This window comes from Amblyraja radiata, chromosome 34, assembly GCF_010909765.2.
Source record: "Amblyraja radiata isolate CabotCenter1 chromosome 34, sAmbRad1.1.pri, whole genome shotgun sequence".
Taxonomy (NCBI): Eukaryota; Metazoa; Chordata; class Chondrichthyes; order Rajiformes; family Rajidae; genus Amblyraja; species Amblyraja radiata.
In genome coordinates this window covers 15,254,457-15,272,841 of record NC_045989.1, presented here as the reverse complement: position 1 = coordinate 15,272,841, position 18,385 = coordinate 15,254,457, and the positions used below count along the sequence as shown (strand labels likewise).

General features: G+C 38.7%; 1 protein-coding gene across 2 annotated transcripts in view; it reads right to left on the bottom strand.

Annotated features, from left to right (window-relative positions):
- unc13c (unc-13 homolog C) overlaps window positions 1–18,385 on the bottom strand; it is a 378,167-nt gene that overhangs the window by 250,347 nt on the left and 109,435 nt on the right. For both annotated transcript variants that reach the window (XM_033050677.1, XM_033050678.1), the window contains one exon: window positions 17,534–17,597. In XM_033050677.1, the coding sequence (XP_032906568.1) occupies window positions 17,534–17,597 (64 nt within the window). The remainder of the gene's footprint in view (window positions 1–17,533; window positions 17,598–18,385) is intronic.

Sequence of the window (18,385 nt, the reverse complement as noted above, 5' to 3'; positions counted from 1 at the left end):
ATCCACTTGCTTCTCCAGTTCCCCAACACGGCCCTTCAGGAGCTCTACTTGGATGCACTTCTCGCATTTGTAGCAGCCAGAGGCACTAGCGGTGTCCTTGACCTCCCACATACTGCAAGCATCGCACTGAATCAGCTTGCCTGACATTTCCTTCTTTCGTCTCCTCGCCAAAGACTCTCGAGCCAAAGACTCACACTTCCCTCACAAGGCCGCTCACTAAGAGCAGTCTTGCTTAAATTGACTGATAAATTGCCTGATTTACCAATTTACAAACCAAATTCCTCAGTTTTCAACTGTTTTCCCAGCACTGACTCACTTATCTCCTCCCACTTGGGCTAGAGCCAATCAGTCGTATCTCTTGCTAAACTCCTGCTGCTGTTGTTGCTCCCAAATCTACAGCAGTTCTGAGTCAAGTCTGCCTGTCCTTGACCTGTACTTTAACTGTTTTCACTTCTCTCCTCCCACTTGGGCTAGAGCCAATCAGTCGTATCTCTTGCTAAACTCCTGCTGCTGTTGTTGCTCCCAAACCTACAGCAGTTTGAATATGAATTCACCTGTTCTCGGCAATAGATTTTCCCCTCAAAATATTCCAAGAATTGTCTTTTGCTTCTAATTTCATTGTTGTCACTTTCCAGAAACATGGAGGAGCCCTCAATCATGCAGAGTATTTAGAATAGCTCTGAATATTGGACACGGATCACAGATCCGTGTCTAATGTTCCAATTAAATGTAACATTGAATGCATGGCTGCAATAAGCGAGTTCGGTATTCCGAAAAACGCAAGGAATCATGGGATTTGTCCACGGTCACTCGCTATAAAGAAAAAGCGAACAAAATCTGGCTGTATAAGCTGGCTATATTACTGTATAAACCACGGACAAATCGCAAGCCTACACACAACGCCGCACCACAATTGTCGAGAATGTTTATAGCGAGTGACCTATGACCTGGGCATGCGCAGTCGAAATACCGAACTCTCTTATTAGACTGAATATAATTGAGAGCTTCGGTTGAAATTACTGGTGCTGTTTGCATGCAATTCAAAAATACTTATTAATAATTTACAACAATAGAAATGGAAATAAGTAAAAATGTTGATTCCCTTAATTTGATACAGTGCCAAAAACTGCTGCCAAATACATTAACGCAGAGTATCATCAACAACTACCGTCCTCAAAATTCAAATGCACAGCAAAATGTTTGTGTGCTGTTTAAACGAGTTTTACCAAATGCATATTAAATGAATGGGAAATCATTTCAGGTCTTTTCATTAATGCTTTTGCTACTTTCTCCCAAACATTCTCTCTACTTGCACACCAATCCCCATGCTATCAAACTCTCAAACCCAGGCTCCTGGTTAAGACATTGTGTGCCACTGCTCGTGGCTTGTTTTATGGTGCAAGTTGCCTCAGAGAGGATGCTGGCGTTAGTCCCCATTTCATCGTGTCCTTTCCATGGCAGGTGTGATTTCTAGCTCATTATTCCCAATCTCCATCATAAATTCTCATGTAATGAAGCGTATTTCTCAAAGTCTGCCAAACCAGACTGCAACTCATTCCAAGAACAAACTCGATATCCTTTCCATCTTCAAAACAGCCAATATTTAAATCATTCAGCCACCCCCCTTCCTTCCCATCCCCATGTCTCAGTAAAGATTGATGTCTATAGGTAGCAAGGTCACAGTTGAGGGTTTCATCTGCAAGTGATACCCTCATCCATGACCTTGTAACCAACAGATATCAATCCTTTGCGCCCCAAAACGCTCTTGAACAGACCTCTTATGGGCCAAGGATGAATTCTCGATCTCACAATCTATCTCATTCCAACACTTGCATATTTTTCATTTGGACTTTCTCCATAGCTGTGCACTATATTCTGCAGTCTGGTTGCTTTCTCTTTTCCACTGCCTATCGTACTCATGTATAATATGATAGTAGGTACACACAAAAAAGCTGTAGAAACTCAGCGGGTGCAGCAGCATCTATGGAGCAAAGGAAATAGGCAACGTTTCGGGCCAAAACCCTTCTTCAGACTGATCGGGGGTGGGGGGGGGGGCGGGGACAAGTATAATATGATTGTACTTGTATATCGTATGATATGCCTGTATAGCACACTAAACAAAGATTTTCACTGTATCTCAGTGCACGTGACACTAATAAACAAATCCCATTACCAGTGTCTACACTCCAAATAGTTGAACTCCTCTAGAACTCTTCGCTGTATTGCGAAGTACCAAATTTTCATCATTCATCAGCCTTAATGAACCTAATGGGTGGCACGGTGGTGCAGCGGTAGAGTTGCTGCCTTACAGCACTTACAGAGACATGAGTTCAATCTGGCTGCGGGTGCTTGTCTGTATGGAGTTTGAACGTTCTCCCATAACCGCGTGGATTTCCTCCCACACTCCAAAGATGTACAAGTTAGTAGGTTAATTGACTTGGTACAAGTGTAAATTGTCCCTGGTGTGTCTAGGATAGTGTTACTGTGCAGGATCGCTGGTCAGTGCGGACTCGGTGGGCCAAATGGCCTGTTTCTGTGCTGTATCTCTAAACTAAACCACTGGCTCACAGGGAGCAACAGGGTGATTTTAAGACTAACATCCTTGATTTCAAACATCTGCAATCTCCTCACTTTGATGGAATTGATTAACAGATAAAGTCCCTTTGATTAACACACCGACCATAGATCGCCCCCTCACACCATTTCTATGTTATCTCATTTTTTCAACTCCCAATATACTAAGGGCAATTTATAGAGGGCAATTGAACTACAACCCTGCATGTCTTTGGGACGTGGGAAGAAACTGGAGACCCAGAGGAAACCCATGCAGTCAAGGGGATAACGTGCAAACTCCACACAGAGACAGCACCCTTGGGTGAGGATCGAATCCAGGTCACCTGCTGCACTACATACCACTCTCTATATCTCAACTATCCCTACAATACTTTGAGGTTACTGTACTCCACCTAATCTGGTCGCTGAGTCATTGCTAAATTAATGATCTCAATTTTTCAAGTCTTTGTCCCCTGGCCCTGATATTCTAGAATTCCCTCATTGACTCTCCCTACCTCTCTATAGCTCTCTCTCCATACTCTAAGATGTCCCTTGAAATATAGTCTTTGACCAAACGCTTTGTCACTACGTTACTGTTTCTGCATGTGGTTCACTGTGAGATTCTGCTTGATGTCACTCAGACCTCTCATTAAAGGCAATTGTCATAATAACTCACTCCGATGGGACAATGCGAACACCCCCATAACTCTAGCCAACATTAATGTGCACAAAATTCCCAATCCTCCCTACATTCTGGGATTTCAACAAAACATGAAGTGTTCCAATTCACAGAAAATCTTGAGTATATAACTGGGAGAAAGATCTTTTTATTCTGTTAATTTATTATCTACAATGCATAAATGATGGTGATACAAGGTAATTTTCCCGACTCTAATACATTACACAGTTCTTTGGTGCTAGCTTGACAAAGTGTTTGGAAACTATGACTAAAATGAAGATTTCAGATCTTGCAACAGATCTTATTCAATAGATTAAATATATTTTCTCCTTAAAAATCAGCAACACTATTACCTAAAAGTTCCAAAAGATTAATTTTATGAGTATGCTACAAAATATTGTCATTGAAAATATGATTTTGTTGGATGAAAGTAACAAGCCTGGTAGTTGGGGTTAAGATAGGGCCATAATTGAATTACTGATGGAATAGATCTGACAATGTGAGGTCTGCTCCTGGACTTGTGTTTCTATCGTATTCGCAATGAAGGATACCATTACCTATACCAGAAGATAATTTTAATTAATCCTGTCATTCCTTAACATTATATGTTACTTTGTTGTGATCTTACCTGAAAATTACATTGGCATCAAGCATATTTATTTGTTTCACTTTATACAAACCTATTCATGTTATAGGCAGATAATTTCCACCTTATGATTTGAATTTTACTTCCTTTGAGATTTTGTCCGACAATTTAACATGATCATGAAATACTATGAAATGCAGCACTGCTAATACTGAAAGACACTTCCAGCGGTATGTTTTCCTTTGAGACAAGCTTAAAACCTCAAATCTCATAACTCATTGTCCCTGATACTCTGCAAAAGATGTTCTGCAAATGAGGGGTGTTTTTCTCTCCTTCGAGAGAATTATTGGCACTAGCTTTATTTTGCGTTTGGATTTTAGTTTCATTTCACAGATATTTTTAAATGATATTCCTATCAAAAATGATAGCAAACTTTGCATATAATGTAGTTTTAGTATTTCATTAATGGCAAAAAAATAGGTTTGCCGTCTGTAATTCTGGTAAGTTTAGTCATTTCAATGCATTGCAGCATTAAACACTTGTACAGGATATCCCCTGACTGGTGTCTTCATGTTCCTCCTATATAGGTGGAAGACAATGTTTAAAGTGTAGTTTAAATTAAGAATTATGAGGAAAAGATGTTCTCCGGTGAATAGATGGATCTGGGTAGCAATCTTTGGCAGATTTGCATAGTCTCCGGTTCTGACCCAAAGACTAATTGAACTTTATTTTTACTATAAATTGGCCAATATTATGTCCATCTGGTGCCTGCAGGAACATTTCAAATATAGTACTCCTTTGTCTCATTTATCACCCTGCCTTAATTCCACAATATGCGAGACCACCAGCATTATGGTATGGGATTTGTTTACTACCAGTATTTAACCATCTAGTTTCCTACAGTTTCATAGTTTTGCTCGAGATAACAATAACTGAAGTTACTGAGACTGAAGCAGAGTTGGCCACTTAACTGGTGCTTATCCCCACAGCAGCTTGTGACATCATATACCTGGAAACATGATTAAGCATGAAATAAGTAACCAGGAAACATGCAGTCAGGATATAACAAAACCATAAAAACCCAACTTGTTCATCAACGTTCTTCAGGGAATGAGCCTGCCGTCCCTACCTAGTGTGATCAACATGTGGCCAGCATCCGCACAATAGAGTTTATTTTTAACATTCTGGAACCATGGTGGGAAGCTAGTTAGCTGCATAAATATCCAAGAAACTGTTGGGCCACTATCATTCTTAGAGAATGCCTACACATCGATAATATATACGCACAATCATAATGTCCTGAGTATAAAAAAAAAATCATGTGTTTGCAATCCAATAAGCAACTTAATTTAAAGAAATCTATCTGAAATCTTTTTCCATCCATCCAAACTGCAGATTGGCCTTTTGAAAAAGTATGTAACTTACCAAAAAAATGTTCATGCATTGTCCTGATTAATAATCGATGAAGCTCGCTGTGGTGGATAGACAACAAAAATGGAATGCCTTGGGCCAGAGGTGGCAAGGCAGGCAGGTGATGGGCAAGAAGTTCAGAATGGTGCATAGCAGCTGAAAGAAAAGCCTTAGCGAAGGGGAAGGGAATAAGGGATTGCACAGTGGGGGAGCTGAGTAAGGGAAATACCTTTTATCTACACAGAGAAGGGATAGTTCAGCTGTGAGATTGGGAAATGGAGGGATGGAAAAAGTAAGTGTGCAAAAATGCACATTTTCAGATCTGATTCTAGCATCAGTTTCCACTCAAATTCCTTTATGTTAGAGGCCATCCTCAGGTAACGAACAATTCAATTTTTACAGAAGTCCTTAAGTCGATTTTGTCCATGTGGGAAAATGCACAAAATCACTGGATAGGGTATGCCATACCTTCACACTGTTGTAAAAATTGGCATCAAAAGAAGATGAAAGAGTTAATGTTCTAGGTGGAAGACACTTTGCCAGATATTCAATATTGCCTGACCTGTCGAGTGTTTCCAGGTGTTTACTGTTTTTGTTTGAGAAACTTAGTGCAGATAAGTGCAAGGTGTTGTAGTTTAATGCAGATCATAAACATAAGACATAGGAACAGAATTACGCATTCAACCCATCGAGTCTGCTCCAACATGAGATTATGGCTGATCTACTTTTCCCTTTCAACCTCATTCTCCTGCCTTATCAAGGTAACCTTTGACACCATTTCCAATCAAGAACCTATTCATCTCCACCTTAAAAATACCCAATGACTCAGCCTCCACATCATGCATAAGTTTTAGCACTTGATGGGTGTAAGGGAAGAGGTTGGTGATGTTTCAAAATCTGTCACAGTTTTACACAGAACATTATGTCAGATGCTCATTTCAGAAAATAAAGGGGTGCAAGAAAAGGAAAAAAATGGAGTTGGTATAGGAATCAGTAGCTTAAGGGAAGAATTTACAGTGAGGGTCAAAATACATTGTTCAGCATTTCCAACGTTTAGCTGCACATAGTTAACATCTATCTAAAAGTGGAGTTTGGGCAAGCACAAAGACAGCACAAAGGAGGGGGGTCATCAAGACTGAACAGCTGAGGTATAACTTGACACAGAGAAACAAAACCAGCATTCATTACCCTGGTAAATGAGAAGGTTTATATAAAAGTGCATTCAGGTTTAGACATTATATTTTAGAATGGTGTTCGATGAAATATTAGGCCATTAAAACTCTTTTGCAGGTATTGTGAAACTAAACATTTGATTCGTCTCATGTAGTCATATTTTGAAAAGCATAACCTGTCTAGAGCACTTTTGAATTTGGTGAAAAGAAAGTTTTGTTTCTTTAAAATGTTTTAAGGATATGATATTAACCTCAGCAATTTTTATTCCAACCCATTTACTTTGATAAAAAATTGACAAAGTAACTCTTAAGTAATCCATTTGGAAAACTGATCAAACAGTGAGAGAACTAAGTATAAGCAGTTGGAAACGAAGACATCACAATGGTGTTCAGCTATAATAGGGGAGTATAGATCGTGTCTTAACTCTTAAACTGATGGGCTGTGCAACTCACCTCCCAGCCATCTCTTCCACCACTTATTACTGAAATAAAGGATCAAGAAATGGGACACGGAAAATCTCTGCACTAAACTAGTCAAAAGTCATAAAATGGATGGCTCGAAGCAACGCTTCAATTGTACATCTCATCCTGCATCTTCAATAAGTTTGTCTTTGCTGGCTTATTGGGTTACTTAATCATCTCCAAAATCTGTAGGTGTCCTGCGTATAATGAGATTGTTCTGTTCATTCTCTGTAAAACAGGTGCAATTCTAAGAGTCTAGATTTACTACTATTTTTTATAAATTGCTTCCAGGACAACTCACATCAATTTGAAACAATAGCGACAACCTCCATTAATAGATTGCCCTTAGATAACACATATGTATTTTCCAAGATAATGGGATCTATATTCCTCAAGGAAAGGAATCCATAGTACTTTGCATTGAAAATTAACTGAAAACAAAGTCTGTAAACATATTTATGGGAAACTAGTTATGCATTGTATACATGGAGGAGCACATGAGGTAGATAGGTCCTTATACTTGGGATGTATGAATCATGCACACATGTACATGATTATTTCATAGCACTAGGAAGTACAGAAAATGACAATGTATATAAACGCACTACATTATTAACATAACAAATAATTACCAATGGCAGTGCATCCCATAAAACGACATAATTTTAATTGCTGTACTAGCATTATTTATGGAGTTATAGCCTTCTGTGCAACATTTTCTCTGCCATGTTGTAGAGTAGATGTTGCCTATGTGTCATTTCTTTCAATGTGGAGAAGAGGTTATATTCCAGCTTTCATACAAGTTTACAGGGCAAGGTCTTGATCCTGTGACAAGGGAGTCAAGGCAACTAAGACCAGGTTCTGAAAGCATAATTTTAAGAATGGCACAATTGACCTTTCCAATGGATAAGATTTAACTGCAGGCAAAAGTATAAATTATACAATACTAAATATTTATCCACACAAATGTGTTTTCAATAAATGGAATTGTTACTCAAATGTACTCAGCAGAACCCAAAAACTACGATACTTTTTTAACCAAACCGAAATCTCTTCACTGTGCAAACTAAAATATCCACAAAAAGTGGTGCAATACATGACTTGAGGCCTGAGCCACATGGAGAGGTTGGGCAGGTAGCCCTTATTCCTTTGTGCACAGGAGGCCGAGGATAATTTTACAGAGAGGTATAAAATAATGAGAGAAAGTGAAAGGGTGAATGCACAAAATATTTTCCCTTGAGGTATGGGAATCAAGAACTAGTGGGCATAGACCAGAGGTGAAAAGGCAAGATTTTATAGGAACCTGGGGGTGAGGGGGACACTTTTCCATACAAATGTGGAGGATTTATGGAACGAGCTGCCAGAGGAAGTAGTTGAGGCAGATACAATAACAACATTTAAAAGACATTTGTGAGGGTACATGTACAGAAAAGGTTATAGGGATACGTTCCAAATGTGGGCAATGGGACTCCCTTAGGTGAGCAGCTTGGTCGGCATGGATGGATTTAGGCCTGTTTCCATGCTCTATGACACTAATTCCTTCATTATTCTTGCATCTGATGTATTGCACCATGTTTGCTGTGCATTTACACCATTACTTGTTTACTGCTCGTTTATATTTCCCCTCTATTATTCCACTCCATAAATTGTGTGGTTGCATTTTCAACCTTCCAATCCACTGGAACAGTTCCTGAATGCAGAAACTTTGGTAAATAAATGGGAAAAAAGGTGGTCTTGTACATATCAAGACAACATAACTCATCTACTTCAATCTACAACTTGTTTTATGAAGAAAACAAAAGAGGAATAGTTTTAGGCATTACTGAATTTAAATCTTGCCCTGAGATTTTTTTTAACAAAAGCTTGCATTTTGCCAAAAAATAAAATTAAGCATTCGTTTGCAAGGATCAATGGATGAAATAAAAATGTATATTTGCATCATTAATTCTGCAAAATACTTATTTTCAACCAGCCAGGAATGGTATAGCGTACAGAGAATAAATCACACATAGACAAATGCACAAGTTTTATTTGCAAGTAGTTAAGATTTTGCTTAGTGGCTAAGTTAGATGAGAAAATTAATTAATCGATACAAGAAGTAAAAACTACCCTGTAAAAAATGTTTTGACAGAGAAATTAAGCAAAGTATTTCATTAAAGGCCTGCAAAATGGACCAAAGGGAGGATTTTAAAAACAAGTAAAAGATGATCAAGTAATCATTGAAAATTTCATTCATAAATGCTGCCTGACCTTTTGAATAACTGTCACATTCCATATTTTATTTGAGGGAGGGTAAACCACAAACCTGCAAAGAAAACTGGGAAAGTCCGGAGAAAATATTGCAGGGAAATAAGGAAATACCAAAATATATCCGACTGAGGTCTTAGTTGGGGAGCATTTTAGGACCAGTGATCATAATTCTATTGGTTTAAATCAAAGGGAGACACAAAATGCTCAGTGGGATTTGCAGCAACTATGGAGAGAAGGAATGGGTGGCGTTTTGACCCGAAACGAAGAGATTCCATTGGAATCTGTTTATTTTTCTCACATTTATCGAGATACAGTGAAAATAGTAGGAATAAAGGCATATATTATTTTGTAAATTGGGAGAAGTTTCCGAAAGCAAGGAAAGCAAATGTAATGTTAGCATTTATTTCAAGAGGACTAGAAAATCAAAAAAGGGATGTAATGCTGAGGGTTTATAAGACACTGGTCGGTCTGCATTTAGAATATTATGAGCAATTTCGGGCCATGTATGTGAGGAAGGATGTACTGGCATTTGAGAGGCTCCAGTGGTGGATTACAAGAATGATCCAAGGGATGATTGTGTATGATAAGTGTTTGACGGCACTGAGCCTGTACTTGCTGGAGTTTAAAAGGATGAGGGGGACCTCATTGAAACTTACCCAAATAATAAAAGGCCTGACTAGAATGGATGTGGAGAGGATGTTTCCACTAGTGGGAGAGACTACTACCAGAAGGCATAACCTCAGAATAAAAGGACAAATCTTTAGCAAGGATATGATGAGGAATTTCTTCAGTTGGAAGGTGGTGAATCTGTTGGATTCATTGCCACAGATGGCTGTTGAGGCCAAATCATTGCGTATTTTTAAGGTGGAGATTAACAGATACTTGATTGGTAAGGGTGTCAAGGGTTATGGGGAAAAGGCAAGAGGATAGGCATGAGAGGGAAATATCGATCAGCCATTAATGAATGGTGAAGTAGACTCAGTGGGCCAAATGACTTAAGAACTTATGAATAACAAGCTCCTTCAACTTGCTGACATTGAGGGAAAGATTGTTGTATTGACACCATGTTATTATGTGCTTGATCTCCTTCCTGTACTCTGTCTCGTCATTGTTCGAGATCCGGCCTACTACTGTGGTGCCATCTGCAGACTTAGGAATGCCAGTTAGATCATAAATTTGCCTGTACAGTCATAAGTGTACAGGAAATATAGTACGGATCTGAGAATACATTCTTGCGATGCACCGTTGTGGAAGATATTTTGGTACCTATACTCACTGTTTGTGGTCTGTCGGACAGCTAGTCGATGATTCAGTGGCAAATAGGGATGCTGACTCATAGGTCCAAGAGTTTGGTTAAGATTATGATGTTGAAGGTGGAGCTATAGTTAATAAACAGGAATGTAACAAAGGTAGTCTTTGTTATCCAGATGTTCCAGCAATGAGTATAGAACTAGGGAAATGACATTTGAAGTGGAACTAGTGTTATGGTAGTCAAATCGCAGTGGATCAGGCTTTCTGGTAGGTTCTGGAAGTTAATGTATGACATGACAAGTTTCTTGAAGCACTTTATGACAACTTTATGTAGGAAATATTAATTAGATTAAAAGCTCCCAAAAGACCGGATAGCCTAAATGCTAGTTTTAAAAAGAGGAGGAACAGAAATAGAATTTGCTGGTTTCAAGAACTGTTCCAATAAATGAAAAGGTAGCAAATGAAAGAATGGATTCAAACAGAACTAGAGGAATGCAAGGAAAACCAAGCTTGCCAAGCTATTTTTATTTAAGAAAGTGCAAGTAACCAGACAGTTAAGTAGTATATTTTATAAAAAGCTTTCCATGTAGTACAAAAGGTTATTGCATAAAATTAGGAATTCGGCAATTAAGGAATTATGTACATCAACGTGAAGTGAGTTTTGGTTAACAGGTAAAGAGGCATAGTGTACTGTGACAATTTGGGCTTAAACTGTTTACAATCTGTAACAATGATTTGGTGAGGAAATCTGCAGCATTTCCATATCTTCTTCCGGGGGCTGAGGGATGGGAGGAGACAGCCCGAGGGCTGAGGAAGGGGTGGAGACAGCAAGGGCTAACAAAATTGGGAGAATTCAATGTTCATGCCCGCAGGATGCAGACTCCCCAAGCGGAATATGAGATGCTGTTCCTCCAATTTCCGGTATTGCTCACTCTGGCCGTGGAGGAGACCCAGGACAGAGAGGTCGGACGATGAGTGGGAGGGGGAGTTGAAGTGCTGAGCAACCGGGAGGTCAGGTAGGTTCTTGCGGACCGAGCGGAGGTGTTCGGCGAAACGATCGCCCAACTTCCGCTTGGTCTCACCGATTGCCTTTTCCCGCAACATCCATACACAGCAGTGTCAACCCAGCCACACCTGGCAGGAAATTGTATCAGGCATGAAAGGATAAAATACTTTGTGAAGTGCCTAGTTAAGTTTCCAGAAATATATTGAACCACCCAGCAATGGTCATTATTAGATTGAACTTTCTGCTGAAGTCAATTTCCAATCGCCTAACTCTGGAGGGAAAAGCCAAAAGTGACTGTATTTCTAGATCTATCCTCATTAGTCATTATAGTTACTAACAGAATATTTTCCCCATCATTTGCATAATCAAACAGTTAGGCATTAGATCATCCCTAACTTTGATTATGTCCCATGTGTGGTTACAGGCTTGAGAAAGGACAAGTAAACCTCTTTTCTCAGATAGATAAAGCAGTCTATTTTGCATAGTGCTTGTGCTTTGAAGTTACTCCTGCAGTTTCAGCTGGATGTCTGGAAAGTTAATGTGACTGTTTGACTAAGAGCTTTATCTTTAAAGGAAGTTTAATAAAGAATTGGTTTTCCTAACTTATCTTGTAATATTTTAATTATAATCAAGCAGTAGCTTTTCAAACGCAATGTGTTATTCTGAAGTACTTACATTTTTGGACTATTCATTGCCAACTATTAATGTGGGTGGATTATATGAAGTAAATCCCAGGATCACTGACAAGCAGTGAGATCTTTGTCCAAGCAATGAGAACAGGAATCCTCAGGACCAATACCTTTCTTGTCATCAAAATCTCAGTGCAATTTTTGTGCTTTTCTTTCCAAGAAATGACCATCATTTTCAAAATCTTATCAAGCTGCCCAGACATTGGTATTGGTAGACATACCTGACTTTACACTGACTATCTAGAGCATCAGTAACTGTACCCATTTGTTTACCTCTGTCCATCGCCAATAAGGAGACCCTTCTGTGCTAAATGGCAACATTGCAGCAAGGTAATAATCTGCCAGGTAAGAGTCTTTACTTTTTTATTGCAACTGTTAACAGCTGCACACCTAGAGACCATCCAATATCTTTAGATATTCACTGGAAAAAGATTTGTGCTAGCTTCTAGGTCTTCTTTATGGTGACCTTTAGTTTATATCAGTATTACATTAGGTATTCAAATCTGTTGAGTGAAAAATGGTATTTATATTACAGCTTATTGTTCTTACACCAAATGCAATATCAGCATTCCCCACAAAACTATAATTCTCTTGCCCGGTATGGAGGTCTGTCTAAATGTGCTTGCATACATTTGTAGAATGATAATAGCAATTTAAATGTAAACGTTTGCTGGCGCAGGCTGCAGCCTCCATATTCCTCCTGAAAGGCTATGACTAACAAAGCATCCACCACTCTCTATGGCAAGAGTTTCCAACCTGGGGTAAATTTACCCCCAGGGGGTAAATTTCACCTACCCAGAGGGTAAATTTATTGATTCTGGATTTGTTATAAACAGTATTTTAAAATTTCCCCTTTGTCGGTGGCTTTATTATGGTACAAGTGTAAACTCAAATTACTGAACAAAACAGGGTGGAGGTAAATTTACTTTTGAAAAGTTGCCGGGGGGTAAACGGGACGAAAAAGGTTGGGAACCACTGCTCTATGGCAAGACACAACAACATCTGTGTCATCAAGATTCTCTTGATCTCCACACTTTCACAGACATTCCCTTCATCCTTTTCACTCCTCTCCCTACTCTACAACTATGAACTTGCTTGTTTTCTCATTTTCCAGTTCCGATGATAGATCATCAACTTGAGATGTTAACTCTGTTACTCTCTCCATGGATGCTGCCTAACCTGCTAAGCATCTCCATCATTCAGGTTTCCAGTATCCACAGCTTTTTAATTCAGGAAAGTTGGTTTGGCAATAGAAATAATTTATGCCACTCCATGTGAAAATCAGGTAATGTACAACATGATAGGGTCACGGGTTTGAAAGGACCACGTCAGCTCCTAAAAGACAACCTTCAAGGTGTTAATATTGCTTCCTTCCAGTTTAAATTTCAATTCTAGATTATCGTTGTAACCTCACTTCTGTTTTAAGGGGAAATTGATGTAAACACAGGGTGAACATTTTCAATTGAAACATAATCAAAGTTTAAAAAAATATTCAGATCCATTCTAAAGGACATATCACACCTAAGTGGGTGAGATTAGATTGTTTGATTTGAAACCTATTCATGGGAAAAATCAACATGTTAATGAAGCTGAAAACATGTCTGCAGTATTCTCTTGTTGATTATTTCCTACATTTTCTATGTTTAACTCCGATATGCTGCATTTACAGTATTTAGTTTTTGATTCAACATCATTATGCTGATGTCATACTTAATTACTAGGACTGAATTTGGGGTAAGTCCAAAAAAAAACATTACACAATTTTGATTCATTCTGAGCTCCAGTAAAATTTGTTTTAAAGCCAAATATTACTAGAAAGAAGTCATAATCATGGACAGCAATACACAAAAACCCCCCATAAACCACACTAGGTATATGGTTGGAAACTTCATATTCCTTATAAATTACCCAAATTACCCAATTCCATTTTGGTGGCTCAGTGGGCGAACCATGCAATTCAGACACTCAGCTCAGCACTATCTGGTGTAAGGGAGCCAGCAATGGCGTTTAAAATATCATTAGGAGCCATAAGGACCAGGGATCAATACACATTAAGTGTGAGCTTGTGATGGTCACAAATTAACCAATCAGATCTCCTACGTTCATATCCAACAGGCACGGAAATCACTATTAAAACATGGGGGGGGGACACAATTTCTTGGCAGCCGCATGCGCGCATGCACAGACGCGAGGCTTCGGCCGTGGGCCCTTTGGACGGTAACATCGGAAGCTGACCTGGTTGGTGACCGACTGCGAACTCCAGCAACAGCAGCTTCGACTGTGGAGGGCTCGGGAGGCCTGTTATTTATCTTGAGGCCTGGTCCAGTTTAATATATTTATGTAAAAATACAAGCAACATCTATTCGCAACGTACTTCACACTGTTTAGTATCTGTACACAACATAAATCATCACTAATCGGCAAGAGTTGTTAATTAGAAAGACCTTTCATGCAAAAAGTAAAATTAATTTCTTCAGTAAAATGATTCAGTAAAATGAGTCAGATGAGTTCATCATCAGACAAGAGAAGCAAATAAACTTTTCAAATGTCATAATTAAAACCCCTACCAGTAAACTCAACTGCATTATTCTTTTAATATAAATACTACCTTCATCTCTGCACTTTTTTAAACATTTACTCTCATAAATAATAATGTTCAAAAGAAATGTTCAATGTTTTTTCACAAACTACCATGTAATTTAACCAATAAGTAATAATGCTATAGACAAGCAGACTGTGCATTTAGAAAATAAATAGCAGTTACTCATAATATTGAGTATAATGCTGTCTAATTTCAATAGACAATAGATGCAGGAGTAGGCTATTCGGCCCTTCGAGCCAGCACCGCCATTCACTGTGATCACTTTCATCATTTTTTCATAAAATTAACATTGAGAGAGGGCTCATGGAAGACCAGGCAATCATATTTAGAACTCTTCAGTGAGACAAATTGCCCCAAGAACATGCATTTGGAATGTTTTAAAGATCAAATAAACATAGTGGTTCAATCAGACAATATAAATTTTTAAAAAGTGATGGCTGTATGTTTACACAGCGAATTGAAGTTCAAATGTCCTATGACAAATAATTTTCCAGCAACGATACATCCCTGTAATTTCTCTGTTATAGGGAAGGTATTGAACAATGTTAGGCTCAGCTTAGCAAGGAGGAAGGTTTTGAAAGAGTCAGCTCGATAAATATAGACTTGGATTGGCATCGTGTTTTGAAAACTCAATTCGAAAACATCCACTGAAATGAATGATCTAACCTTCTGCAGGACCCATGAGCAGATATCCCCCTGCAAATGCTGAAGAGGTTTTCCCACCACCAGTGAATCCTATATCCCTAGCAGAAAGTACCATCATCCTTGCTAGCTGGAAATTGCCAGTAGTGCCTAATCTGTTGGCATTCACATGGTTAACAGCATTGCCCCGCGCGGCTTTAATGGCCACGGGACTTGCCATCGCCTGCCGGGGGATCCAACATTAAGACCCAGAGCGGGGCCTTACATCGCCCCGCGCGGCCTTAACGACCGCGGGACTTGCCATCGCCCGCCGTGGGCTTTAACATAGGGAGAAGAATGCAACACAGGGGAGAGACAAGACTTTGCCTTCCATCACAGTGAGAAGGAGATTCACTGTGATGGATGTTTGTGTAAATTGTATTGTTTGTGTGTCTTGGTTCTTTTCTTGTTGTATGACTGCAGAAACCAAATTTCGTTTGAACTTCTTTTGAGGTTCAAATGACAATAAATTTGTATTGTATTGTATCGTTAAATGGTAGGATATCACCACAAAACTGCAGACATTACCCAGCAAATTTCACCGTATGAGAAGTCTGTGCTTTAACATCTTCCATTTCAGCATTTGGCCAACTAAAGCATTCATAACGTCTTGAAAGGAAATAATATGGCAATCAAGAATACATTCTATTTTTATTACTTAACTGTATAGTTGCCAAAACATATGTCAGATAGCAATTTATGTAATAAAATCTTTGGATTCAGAATGTATCTGAAAACGATTTGACCATTAGCCTCATTATTCGTGAAGCCATTGATTAATGTTCACAACAAAAAATTCCTGCTGGCTGAACCTAGAGCAAGACAGCAACAGCAACAGCCCTTCAACCCACAATATCTGTGCCAAACATGATGCCAGGTGAAACTAATCTCCTCTGCCTGCAAGTGATTGATATTCTTCCATAACCATGTGCCCCCTAAACATAAAAGCCATAACCATATGGTTAAACATAACCATAAAAGTCTCTTAAATGCCATTATCATATATTCTTCTACTACCATCCCTGGCCTCACCACTCTCTGGGTAAGAGAGTTGCCCCGCACATTTCCTTTAGACTTTCCTTCTCTAACGTTAAAGCTTTCCCTCTCTGACATTTCGTCCTTGGGAAAAAGGTTCTGACCTTTAACCCTATCTACGCTTCTGCTAATTTTATATACTACTTTCATTCTTCCCTGAACCTCCAATACCCCAAAGAAAACAATCCCAGTTTGTCCAACCTTTCTGTGTAGCTAATACTCCTCAATCAAGGGGGTGTTAACCTCTTCTGCACCCTCTCCCTTGCTCATTTCTAATAATGTTGTCATCTGCTTTACCGCACTTTCGTACTTACCCCCACCCCCCCCCCCCCCCCCCAAAGGCCCATATTTTTCCTTATTGATAACTAACTTAAAACTTGTGTAGTTATAATCAATGTTCCCAAAATGCCCTTCCACGGCAGGCTTGTTTCACAATATAAGGCGCAGTATGGTCCCTTCTTCAGTTGGACTATCCACATTCTGTTTCAAGAATCCTTCCCAGATACACCTAACAAATTCTGCCCCATCTAAGCCTTTTGCACTAAGATGATATGCTTAACATCCAAAAAAACTGCAGTTGTTAACATTACAAGATCTTTTACAAGATTATTACGGATTAAATTTTGAACTTACCATAATGCAAAATCAATGCTAACAGTTGGGCACCTGCTACTGAATCCACTCAATGTTCTTTTTTAATGGATATAAAGTACTGGGCAGCTCCAATAATGATGATGTGATCATAATCACCCGTTTAATGGACCAGCAGTTGATTGAGACAAAATATTCACAACTTCATTCTGCTGAAACTGATGCAAATTTAAACTTTGCATTTCAAAACCATCCTAGCCTAACCCCGAACACTTAATAAAGCGCCCCAATATTGTTTTAATTTTCCATTAAAGTTTCCCTTACTGCTTTAATGTTTTGACCAAAAATGAACCTCAATTTTTCCTCTCAATGCATGCTGAAAATTCCCACTCTTAATCAAAGAAACTCTGCCATTTTATTTTCAATGATTATTGTTTAGTTTGTCAACTATAATATTAATATGATTAATTATTAATATTATAGTGAACTATAAACTTAATAAGGCTCCAAGGTCCCAAAATATAAAATATTCTGAATTTAAAAGATTTCAAAAGATTCAGTCTTACTTTTTCAATGACTCTTCTCCATCTCGACCTTGAAATACTTCTGGTACAAACTACCTCTTCATCCCTGAAAGAAATTTACATGTTTTTCTGTTACAAGAATTATTCACAAGAGTTTGAGGAACATGTTTGAACCTTTGACATTCAAGACTCTGACAATGAGCATTCAATATATAAATGGGTTAGTAAACAAATTAATCACCTTATTAAGGATGACATGGTGACTCAGCAGGTAATGATTCTGCTTCACAGGTCACCTTACATGCTCTTCATTGCTGTCAGTATGGAGTTTACAGGTTCTCCCTGTGACAGCATAGATTACCCCCAAGGCCTCTTGGATCCTGGTTTATAGGCTTATTGGGTAGTGTAAATTATCCCAGGTATAGGTAGGTGGAAGGAGAGTCAAGGAGTAAATGGGAATGTGTGAGAGAATAGGCTTCTGGGATAGGTTTGTGGGTATTGTTCGAACAGTTAGCATTGCTCTAAATTGTTCATTGGGCTGCATGGCTTCCTTTAATGTTATAAAATAAAATAACAAGATCTTGCAATGTTCTGGTGATAAAATTGCTAAAGTTGAAAACATCTATAAAAAACACATTAAAAACTTTCAAAAATGTTAAGATATATATATATTTTTTAATTTGAGAAACTCAAATACATCAACTTTTTCCCTCCCATCTGAATAGTACAAAACTAAGTAATTGAGTCATACAGACGAAAACAGGCCCGTCAGCCCAGTTTGTGCACCCCAACCAATATGTCTCAGCTTAGCTCAACCTATTTGCCCATTTGGCCCATTACACTCTATGCCTTTCCTATCATGTGCCTGTCCAAGTGTCTTTTACATGCTGTAAT